Source organism: Ictalurus punctatus, chromosome 6 (genome assembly GCF_001660625.3).
Source record: "Ictalurus punctatus breed USDA103 chromosome 6, Coco_2.0, whole genome shotgun sequence".
In the NCBI taxonomy this organism is placed as follows: domain Eukaryota; kingdom Metazoa; phylum Chordata; class Actinopteri; order Siluriformes; family Ictaluridae; genus Ictalurus; species Ictalurus punctatus.
The window spans coordinates 13,505,498-13,517,716 of NC_030421.2; the positions used below are offsets into that span (position 1 = coordinate 13,505,498).

At 38.0% G+C, this 12,219-nt stretch overlaps 1 protein-coding gene across 2 annotated transcripts in view; it reads left to right on the top strand.

Annotated features, from left to right (window-relative positions):
* rab3gap1 (RAB3 GTPase activating protein subunit 1) overlaps positions 1–12,219 on the top strand; it is an 88,648-nt gene that overhangs the window by 49,184 nt on the left and 27,245 nt on the right. For both annotated transcript variants that reach the window (XM_017470105.2, XM_017470106.2), the window contains exons 15-17: positions 468–640; positions 4,036–4,090; positions 7,637–7,930. In XM_017470105.2, the coding sequence (XP_017325594.1) occupies positions 468–640; positions 4,036–4,090; positions 7,637–7,930 (522 nt within the window). The remainder of the gene's footprint in view (positions 1–467; positions 641–4,035; positions 4,091–7,636; positions 7,931–12,219) is intronic.

Below are 12,219 nucleotides of genomic sequence, written 5' to 3' on the forward strand. Positions count from 1 at the left end.
CTCTGAGTGCAGCAAACAGGCTCGTATATGTTTGTAAACAGTGCTGGCATTTTTGTCTTTGATCATTCTTAGGGCTTTGAGGTTATGATAAAGCCCCGAGGTTCAGACATAACATCATACCGATACAAGACGTAACAAACAAAGCCAGCGCACGTACAAGATATAACATTTTTATATCGTGGTGTCTCGTATCTGATTCATTTTGCGTCACATGATAACGAGTTATCTTAGTTGCACTTCACCATTTACTATGCAGAGTGCTTACTGTTTAAATAAAATAAAAATCATGTAAAGGATATTAGGGGGGAATGATATATATGTATGTATATGTATGTGTGTGTGTATATATATATATATATATATATATATATATATATATATATATATATATATATATATATATATATATATTCCACATTAATTTTCAACACCAGCATGTGGTCCTGTGTTTCTTTTCTCTTGGATAGAATCTGTTTAGCGTGCTGAAATCGGCTCCGTGGGACTGTCTGACCTACAGGCTGGCGCTGTGTGTGTGTTTGGTGAATTTCTACCACGGTGGCATGAGAGCTGTGGCCCACCTATGGCAGGAGTTTGTGCTGGAGATGCGCTATCGCTGGGAGAACAATTACCTCATCTACGGGTAAAGTGATGTCTAGTCAAGCGCATTACGGAGACGCACTTAACATGGTGTGACATCATTTCTGTCACATTAGAGACCGAGTGCACAGGCAAGGTAATGTGATGGTTTTTTATAGAAGATTTTATGAACAGATCAAACTTTATTAGACATCAGATTACCTTCTCCTGCCTGTGTATAGTTTTAAAGTAGATTGTTAATTGTTATTATTTAGTCTTCTGAAGGGCGGTACTAAATGGGGGGGAAAAATAAGATCTTTGAAACAAAATAATAATGTCTTGAATTCTTGAGTATCAGTGAATGGACAACTGAGTCCCTCAGTTGTCCTCAGTGTGAAAAGATGGATCTCAACATCATGTAGCTGCTGTTGGAAAACGGGGCAAATATGCACAAGATGCTATTGAATGCTTTTCTGAATTTTGTAATTAATTTTAAAGTTAATTTGTAACAGAGAAGAGGTATTAAGGGAGAATGAAAATATTTGAGCTGATTTTTATTTATTTTTTTATTATTTTATATTATTTTTTTTTAATACAGAGACCAAGAGTTATTTTTTTCATGAATATAAAATAATTGCACTTTGCATATATCAGACCATTCTTCAGTAGGAGGAATGTGAGGAAATAAAATACCAAGTTATTGGTATCAGCCTGTATTTTTCAGAATCAATTTTCACCGTTGCTATGGTGATGTGATCTACTTCTCAAATGTCCAGTCGGCGGAATGTGATCTCTTTAAAAAAAATTTTTTTTTTAAATTATTATTTATTTTTTGTTACTTATATGTATAGATGGTGTTATAGATTTAACCAACATATAGGCATATTCGCTTGTTAACACATTTAAACGTAAAGAAGTGCTACTTTATTTACTGTGGAAGCTGAGAGCAGCCATTTTGATTTGGCATCATTTGCTGAACTCGTTGAGGAGACCTTCCCGAGTTTACGAGTAGGAATTCTTTGTTTTGTTTTTTCCTAGTCAAGTTACAAGTTTTAGTCGAATTTGGCAGACTACTCGAATTACATAAATCATTGATCAAGCTTTGCCTGTTTATTCATGGCGTTTAGCAACGTCTGCTGAGATTTCATTCCATAAGGTGAAACATCATTAAGCTTAATATATTGATTATAAATATACAATATGCATTTTGTCTTTTAACCAAAATTTAGGAACCCTGCTTTGTCTTTTAAAAGGAAAATGTAATTACAGATATTGGAAAAAGTTTCACAGTGCGGTAATTCCGTGGTGCAGGAGAACTCTGAGTAACAATCAAAACATTCAGTCATCTGAGATTATTAGCCTTCAATGTTATTCTAATATGGGTATAATGTATTCTGTGTTATTTAATGTATTTGTGTGTCTGAATGATGGAATAATGCTAGCGTTTTATTTTACTATTTGTTCCACTAGAAGCCATTTCCGAATGTGCAAAAATATGTAAAGCTAATAGTCTATTTATACACTATATGGCCAATAGTATGTAGGCACCTGTCCATCACACCCATATGTGTTTATTGAAGATCATATTCCAGACTTGGTTCCTTGTTTACTGTTATAATAACCTCCACATTTCTGGGAAGGCTTTCCACAAGGTTTTGTAGCGTGGATGTGGGAATTTGTGCAGATGTTGGGTGAGGAGGTCTGGGGTGCAGTCGGTGTTCCAGTTTATTCCAAAGTTGTTCAGTGGGGTTGAAGTCAGGGCTCTGTGCAGGACACTTGAGTTCTTCCACTCTAGCCTTGGCAAATCATGCCTTCATGGAGCTCGCTTTGTCATGCTGAAACAGGTTTGGGTCTCCTAGTTCCAGTGAAGGGAAACTGTAAATCTACAGCATATAAAGACATTATAGACAAATGTGTGCTTCCTACTATGTGCCAACAGTTTGGGGAAGGAACATATATGGGTGTGATGTTCAGGTGTCCACAAACTTTTAATTAAACAACAGGACACTAACTACTGTCATGGCATGAACATATTATTTCAAATCAGACACTAAAACTAACATAAGCGCATAGTATTTTGTATTATGCGAAAGGGGCATACTTGTATTTCAAGCTCTGATTTGTAAGACATTGGACTGCTGATTGGAAGGTCGCTTGTTCAAATCCCAGCATTGCCAAGCTGTCTCTGGTGGGCCCTTGAACAAGGCCCTTGAACAAGGCCCTTAACCCTCAACTGCTCAGTTGTATAAATGAGAAAATTGTGAGTCACTCTGGATAAGGGCGTCTGCCAAATGCTGTAAATGTAAATGCATTAGTTTTCAGTATCTGGGATCAAGGTATTGACTCTCTTTAGAATCGACTTCTAGCACCTTCGATGTGAACCAGATGCAGGATGGAGACTTGATGACTCGACATGCAATATTTGTTTACTTTTAAGAAGATTAAATGTTGAAGATTTTATCAACGTGATTAAAAAAAAAAAAAGGGTTCAATTATAGATAAACTAATTGATTCAAATAGCTTTGCTACCTGTGGCATGAGCTGAAGGGATGTAGCATTTACCATGGCATGCTTCTTAACTATGAACTAAACTTAACTATTAAATTAACCGCTAATTCATTTTTACTATGGAGTTCTGGAATTAAGAATTTTGCAGCATGCTCATGCGAATAGTCTTCAGAGTTGTTATATCAGATATTATCTTTGGCTGTGTGCTGATGCTTTAAAAGAAGAGTTTACAGTTTGGGGTTTTATGCATTTATTTATTTATTTGTTTGTTTGTTTGTTCATGAACAGATTTGTCATACTTGATCGTTTGGTTAGACATCAGATTTGTCATATCACACATTCCGCCTGTGTGCTGATGCTTGTTGCTAATTGCTCCCTAGACCCATGCGGACCATCTGTCATGTACATCAATGAGGGGAAATTTACATCTTGATTTGAAGCAGATTAGGACCATCCGGAAAGAACGTCTCAGAAAGCGCTAAGTGATGTGGACGTGGTATGTTTTTCGACTAGAACTAGAAAAACCGAGTCTAACAACAAAAAGTGCTAACAAGAACAGATGGTACTCGAATTGGCTTCCTCGAGACGACCTCACTTTTGACTTCGTCTTGAAAGTTGAGTTGAATTCCTTTGGTCCGGGCCGTGTCGTGTTCGTGTTGTAATTTTTTGGCAGACCGGATGATTGATTAATTCTCTGAAGAGACTGAGGGAAGCGCTGTATCTGTCCTGCTCATTGATAAAGCGGATGGGGGAACAATAACCGTCCCTCCGGCTCACCGTCCTGCCATATCATTGTGTGCAAATGAGAGTGAAAATAGAATGTGTTGGTGGAAATATGGAAATGGATCCATTGTTAGTATTTTGTATTGTCATTTTGTATTAATAGTTTATCAACAGCTTGTATTGCTGTTTAATTCCTCTCTTTTCCCTCCCTCTTTGTGTTGTTTTCAGGTTGCCTGCTGGCCCTCCTGATCTGCGATGCTGCCTTCTCCACCAGAAACTCCAGGTAACCTCTTTACAATTTGCTCTCATGTTTTGCTTCTTTATGCATTCGGGACTGTAGAGTCGCTTAATGGAAATCTGAACCGCATTCACTGAGCCACTCTGTGCTGTATATCTGCCTCATTAAATGTGAACGAAGCCTAAAAGTACCTCGATGGGTCTCAATAGCACGCATATCTTTGCGTCGCGGCCCCCGATAGCATTACAGCGCAACGGTGGCTTTAAGCTGGATCTTTCTTTCGCCGTTAGATGCGACGCCCAAGCGTTTAATACCGACGCCCTTATTTAAATTTGAAGAGCAACGTGGCCCCTGATGACCATTTCACAGCTATTCCATTGCATTCGTCTGAGTCAGACACATAGCGAGAGCGCGGAGAGGAGAGGAGGCTGTAATAAAGCCATCCAGAGGGAGAAGAAAGACAGGAGAGAGGGAGGAGAGAGAGAGGGAGAGAGAGAGAGAGGGGTAATATCTGTAGCTGAAGCAGAGAGAGCCTCTTTATCTGCAATCACTTCAATAAAATGGGGCGCCCAGACGGGACCCACGGTCATAAAGTAAGTGGCAAGCCACCATTACCTCTTTCTTTCTCTTGTTCTCTCTCTCTCACGCTCTGTCTGTCTGTCGTTCTTTCTCGCGCTCTTATTTCACTGTCCCTCAGCGGGCTTTATTCATCTCTCTATGCTTCTCAAGTTAGTGGTACCTGATACTCCAGTTTGTGCCCAGCTGTGTCCAGATGCGAAGATGAGCCAGCATGTTGTGTAGATAAATTAATGGTCACATTAATAGAAACACCTGTACACCTGCTCATTTATGCAGTAGTTAACCGATCAGCTTATCATGTGGCAGCAGCTCAGTGCATAAAAAAGTCGTGCAGCTCCAGGTCAAGAGCTTCAATTAATGTTCACATCAAACATCAACATATCATCAACTGTGGGTGTTTCCACTGACAGAACTGTCTCTCACCAGTGTTTTTTGTTTTTTGCACCTTTTTGTGTGATCTCTAAAGACTGTCGTGTGTGATAATCCCATCAGATCACAGAGATCACACTTTTCCACCATTCTAATTTTTGATGTGAACTGAAGCTCTTGAACTGTACCTACGTGATTTTTTTTACATTGTGGTGCTGCCATATGATTGGCTGATTAGATAACTGCATGAATGTGCAGGTACTCAGGTGTTCCGAATAAAGTGGACGTGAAACCGATACTTAAGGCAATTTCGTGGAAATAAAAACAAGAGCTACAGCTAATTTGGAGCTAATAATATCAGTGACTCTTCTAGCTAATAAATGTTAATTGTATTCCTTAAACTGCTCTCAGAGGGAAGGGGTGTCATGATAAAAAGAATATAAGGAAAGAATATAATAAGAAACGTAATGTACACGAATACTGATTAGGAAAGAATATAGGCTGACACTTTCTATAAAATCTGTCCTTGCACATTGTTCAGATTAGGGGTGTAATGCTGTTCTACTATCTCTACCTGTAGCTGTTTTATGTATTTTTTTAAGTGTCTGTATTTGGATTTACACCCAAAGTGGGTGTGGCGTAAATTAGAAGCTTTTTTTTTTGTTTTTTTGTTTTTTATCCCTATATATGAGAGAACTCATATATCTCTATAGGGATATTTCAATATAACCATCTTTCCCATCAGGGCACTGTTGTTGACAATAGCCATCGAATAATATTTTGACCTGATTTACTTGACATTTTGGGTTTGTTTCATTCCAAAAAGCTCAGGAAAGATTGTAGGACATGATCTCAGAATTTACAGTCCTCCTGCGAGGCAAAATGAGGTCCTTTAATAAGCAGCATTTCATTTCACCAACGTCTTACCATTTGTTTTCCTGGCAAGATATTCATAACGTAGAAAGTAGAGCAACAAAATACATGCACAGTGGAATTGCAAGTTGATTTTCTATCGAGTTATAAATGATAAATAAATGACCTTTTTTTTTGTATTATTTTTTTATTCTCCACCAGAGATGGCACATGCTGTGTGAGCTATTAGGAGTAGCGGCCATTTTGTATAGCAGTTTGATAGAAATTTGGTTTTATTTTGGAACTCAATAAACCTGGCAATAACAAACTGACAATGAACAAAACAAAAACAACAAACTAATAGTGCACCTGCTGTTTGTATCTGTATTGGGTCATTCCATTTATTTATTTATTTTTTTTGCATGATTACCTCTTTTGTATCGGCATTGCAAAACCACCTTTTTATTGTTGTTGTTTTCCAGTTTTACTTGGTTTAACTACGACGGCCATCTTTGTGTCATGGCACACAACAAATTTTGGCTATACATCTGTTTATGGACACGTCAATATCTTGTCTCAGTTTGGTCTTAGCTCCTTGAAACAAAACAGATCTAAAGCACATTCCAATGTACATTACAGTCTTCAGTTCGGTGTTTTACAAACAATCAGTGTCTTAAACAGCTGTGGTGGTGGTTCTCTTTTGATAAAAAGCAGTAAATGACGACTTCACTGTTGCCAGTATCATAACATTTTAGACCGCATTGAAAAGCATAAATACTATAAAATACTGTTCATTTGTATTATTTGTTTTGCTTATAGTACATCTGTTCATTTCTCAAAATGCATCGACAGAGTAGGCTTTTCTTCAGATTTCCTCTAGCCATTGCTCTGTAACCAGTGGGATCTCAAACTCCCAATTGTTGCAGCAGAATTCTACGATAGAGGAATTGTTTCTGTGAAAATTTCAGGTTCAAATCCGGTCCCCCACCAGAGATGTTCAACCCAAAAGTGAGGGGAATTTAAATAAATAAATAAATGAATAAATAAACCACTTTCCCGCCCCCATAAAAAGAGAAGTCTCAACCATTCTCAAATGTTCTACCTGCACACTGTACTTACCTACATACCCCTTATAAAATTAAGACTGAGACTCAAACTGTTCCCATTATGGAACTGTGAGCAATCTTGAGCATTACATTGGGAGTTATGTTCTAAGAACAAGCATGTGCAAAATGTTTTTATATATATATATATATATATATATATATATGTATATATATATATATATGTGTGTGTGTGTGTGTATATGTATATGCATATATGTGTATATACACATACACACACACGCAAGGGGTATATATATGTAGGGTATATATATATATATATATATATATATATATATATATATATATATATATATATATATATATATATATATATATATATATATATATATATATATATGTGTGTGTGTATGTGTGTGTGTGTGTGTGTGTGTATATACACACACACACACACACACACAAGGGGTTTTAAGCTGAAAGTCATTCTGATTTGACATTTTTGAAAAGGAATGTTCGTCAGCGCTATTATGCTGCGTCTGGAAAGTCAACGTTACAGGCATTTAGAGCAGGCGTTAAAATTCCCACTGTACTCGGAATGTTGTTCGTGCCAGTTGACATACGCGAAGTAAAAATTTACACTTCGTTCCGAGCACTAATCAGGCGCAAGGCAGATATGGATATGGAAGTTTCATTAGATAGTTCTTCACAAATCCTCTTTCGTACACAGATGCTCAACTGTTGCATCGAGCACAAGAAAGCGAGGGACGACGTCCGGAAAGACGCGGCCAGTGAAAACGGACTCCCGGTGCCTCAGGCGTCATCGGGAAAGTCCTGGGACTCGTGGAGCGACAGCGAGGACGAGTTCTTTGAGTGTCTGAGCGATGCAGAAGATATGAAAGAGGTGCCAGCGGACGGAGTTAAAGGAGCAGGAGCCAAAATAAAGCCTGAGGGTCGACTGCAGACTCATGGCAAGCTGACCTTGCTCAACTCACTCGAGCCGCTCTATATACCAGTCACGCAGGTGAGTCAGGTAGACGTGAGGTCAACATTTACCGTGTTATTCTCTTCCCCTCATGTCCCCTAACTAAGGAGAGGAGCTATAGTTTTGGCACTTTAGCAGCAAGCTTGACATTTTTGACAGAATGCCCTAGGTGTGATATGCAGTGTCCATTTTAGATAAAAAATAATAATAAAAAAAAAAGTTCAGTATTTTTTTATTTATTTTATTTATTTATTTATTTTAATCGTGATGAAACTTCTTTACTCATCATCGTACACCCACTTTGCGATTATATAAATGCGCTGCTTCTAGCCTTATATACCGCACACGACGATCCTGAGATCACCGGTTAAGAGCCGGTAGGTCATGTGGGAGAGAAATTGAAATACAGCACAAGTCGAGGCGGAGATCTGATCTGCTGTAAAGTGGAAAAAATAAAACCGATCTTGCTATCAAGTAAATAAATGTTTTCTTTCTCTGAATTGCAAAATAAGTACCAAAACTTTTTGGTCCCTTTTTTTATTATTATTATTTTTGGTAAAATGCTAGGTGTATTAATCTCACTCTCATGCTGTGTTCAAGTCAAGTCGGAAAGATTGTATTTGAACAAGTTGAACGCACACGAACGCCACTAGAGTCGTAATTACTAGTGCGAATTTTCTCTGCGCTCCGAGTTTCTGTGCTAGGGGCGTGTCAGTAGAAGAACATGATCGAGGGTAAGAGAAAGAGAGATAATAAAAGTAAAATATAAGCCACGCTATTTATAGGTATTAACAGGGATCTGTCTTTGTCAGGCATTTTAATTTTACAATAAAACAAGCTAATCGCCGGCACAAAATATGACCGCGTTGTACAATTACGACATAATATGTAACGATAAAGTTTACATTGGCTTCATAAACCGATTAAAAACAGTAAAAAAAAAAAAAAAAAGAAAAACGCTCCTCATGTGTATTTTTTTTCATTTTCTCGAAGTGGAGTTAAAATACTTTGCTTGATTATTTATTTATTTATTTATTTATTTATTAGTTAGTTAGTTAGTTAGTTAGTTAGTTAGTTAATTAAGAGAAGGTACACCGCCATCTTTCTCCGACCAAAGTGACTTGAATGTACATGACGTCATAATTACGCCTTCCAAGGTGACTTAGGTACAGTACCAAAAAAAAAAAAAAAGACATTTCGGTCAACTTGTTCATAAATGGGACAGGACTCTCAACGCCGCACTTGAATTCGCATAAATATCATTTTTGACACTGTGTCCATTCTAGGAGTGCTTCTCAGAGGACAGACCAAAGAGCTTGAAAATTCCAGCATGCTGGCGGATTTTAAATGTCACGATATGTTGCAAAACTCCCCGTACTTGAGCTCAGGGGTTTATTACAGTGTGAATGGGGGCGGGTGGTTGTTGGTTAATTTGTACATCTATTTCCTTCTAAATATACACAAGAGACATAATGGTGCACTGTTCACCTTGTGTGCTGATTAGCTGAACGTAAGTGTGAATGTAACATACATTTTTTTGATTATCTGTACGTTGTATGAACAATTTTATGTGCTGCTGTTTTGGGGGGGAGAGAAAGCGAGGTCAGTAGTGATGTCCAGTTGTTCTCAAAATGAGGTCTGGGAAGTATAGCTTCAGTATAGTTACAGTGTTATCAAAGTTATAATTATATTTATTATTGAGGTTTTATAGTTATTCCCTTTTTTTTTTTTATTTTTTTTATTTTTTTTTTTCAGGAATTAAGAATTTGTTCGGGGGGGAGGGGGGGACCTCTACGGTTTTAATGTAAATGTAGGCATTGAAATAAGCAGGGGGAAATAATTGAATGGGGGTATTATGTTCATTAAACAAATCGTTGCCGAAGAGTGTCCGTGGAATTGCTTTTCAAGTTAAAAGGGCCCTGGCAGTGTTACAAAAAAAAAAAAAAAACCCCCCCCCCCCCCCCCCCCCCCTTTTTTTTATTTTTTTTTTATTTTTTTATTTTTTATTTTTTGAGAACCCCTGCTTTAGCCTACAGAGTACTGAAAGTGGTGTTTGAGAAGGCAGCCGAGTTTCTGCCAAGAGAAAAATCTACAGCATGTTAAAAACAGTGTGACATGCAGGGCAAGACTATTTTTGCTTTTTTTTTTTTTTTTTTTTTTTTTTTTTTTTTTTTTTTGCTTCAGCTAAGGTTGATCATAATCTTTATCCATCTTCAATAAAACCAAATGATATTTCTCAATGCATCGTTCTTCACTAATATAAGAACATTTGCACTTATTGGCTGAAAATTCGATTCCGTTTTATTTGTAGAGCTCTTTTAAGAGTGGTCATTGCCACAAAGCAGCTTTACAGAAAGAAATACATTCAGGATCTCCTTATTTATTTATTTATTTATTTATTTATTTATGAAAAAATCAACTTTATCCCTAATGGAAAGGAAAAACTCCCTGAGACGACATGAGGAAGAAACCTTGAGAAGAACCAGACTCGAAAGCAAACCCATCCTCATAATTCCCTTCTATAACTGTGTACTACATGATCAATAAGTGCAACTCTGTGAAATTCATAACAGTTTTCACAGGAACTCCTGTGAACACACACACACACACACACACACACACACACACACATGCATCCTACTGGTGTTCGTGTTGTTGTTGTTGTGTGTACAGTATGTGTGCATGTGTTACCATTTAAATGAAATTTAAGCAGGGCGATACAGTGTATTTTACTCTATACATAATATATTTCAGTTTCATACACAGGTTGTTTTTTTTTTTTTCTTGAATAATAAATATCAACTGGGTCATTGGATATTGTTTCATCATATCATTATATATTATTATAGTTATTGTTGTACAGGAGCTGTTGCTGTTATATGCAGAAATGTACAGATGTCTTGGCTCTTTTTATTTTTTCCTCTTTCTTTCTATTTAATTATTTTAGTTTTTGTTTGCTTTTGAACATCTGCTCAGGTACACGGTAGCCGGCCCTGCCAGGCTCCAAATCGAGGAAGTTTTCAATCAAAACGATGACGTAAATGAGCTGTAGCGCAGCATGTTTAAAAAAAAAAAAAAAAAAAAAAAAAAGGCTTCTGCAGTTAATCAGCATGCAAAAGTAGGGCACAGATGGGTAACTGTAGTTTTTGCCAGCACCTCATGGCCGTTTTCACAGCTCAGAATATCGAGCCCTGAATTGTGAAGCGTCACAAAAATATACTGCTGGAAAAAGTCTTTGGACGTGCAAGCTGCACCTCCAGCATCTGCATACACACACACACACACGGTCGGACAAGTCCAACCACGTGATATCGCCTCAGGGCCTTTAGGGCTTTTTTCCCTTTCTTTTCTTGAACCTCACCTGTCTGTGTCTGGCTGCTTTTTTGAGAGCACCCGAGAAAGGAGGAGAAAAGAAAAGAGGAGGAAAAAGTGTCAGCGTATTATATATATTTTTTTTTCTTATTATTATTGGTTTGTTTCATTTTAGATGCAGCAATCTTCTATGCAGTTTCTCACAGCTGTAGTACATCCTTTTATTTATTTATTTTACTCGGCTCTCTTTTTTCCGTTTGCGTCTTGTTTGCCGTCTGTCATACTTCTGCCTATTCCCTCGCTCTCACTCTACCTCTCTCTCATTATTGCTATAATTTTCTCTCACTCACTCCCTCAACACCCTTTCTCTTTTCCCCCGGCTCCCCCTTTATTAGATCTGAAGCGCGTCCCCTTTTCCTTTAATAATCTCTCATTTCGCTTTGCTTTTAAGGCCCTCCGCTCATCTCATTGCCTCATATTTGTCAATGTCGCGTGCGTTTCGGCGCACCGCCGTTGATTTGTCTTCTGTTTTTGTTTCCGTCTTTTCCTTTGCTCCGAGTCTGAGAGAGGGCTTGTAATTCAGAAGTGGTGAAAGAGAGAATATGAAGGCAGACAAATATTTAAACTAAATATAATTCATCCATAATTGCCTTTTCTCCACCTTTCAACTTGTTTTAAATTTTATTTTCAGAAGTTCCTCCCGGGATGTGGGGCACGGTGGTCTACTTGGTTAGAACGTTGGCCTCGCACCTCCAGCGTTGGGGGTGCGACTCTCACCTCTGTCCTGTGTGCGCTGAGTTTGCGTGTTCTCCTCGTACTTTGGGGGTTTCCTCCAGGTACTCCGGTTTCCTCCCCCAGTCCAAAGACATGCGTTGTAGACTGATTTTCCAAATTGTCTGTAGTACATATGTGGGATTGTGCCCTGCGATGGGTTGGCACCCGGTCCCGAGTTCCCTGGGATAGGCTCCCTGCGACCCTGTGTATGATAAGTGGTTCAGAAAATGGATAGAAAGTTC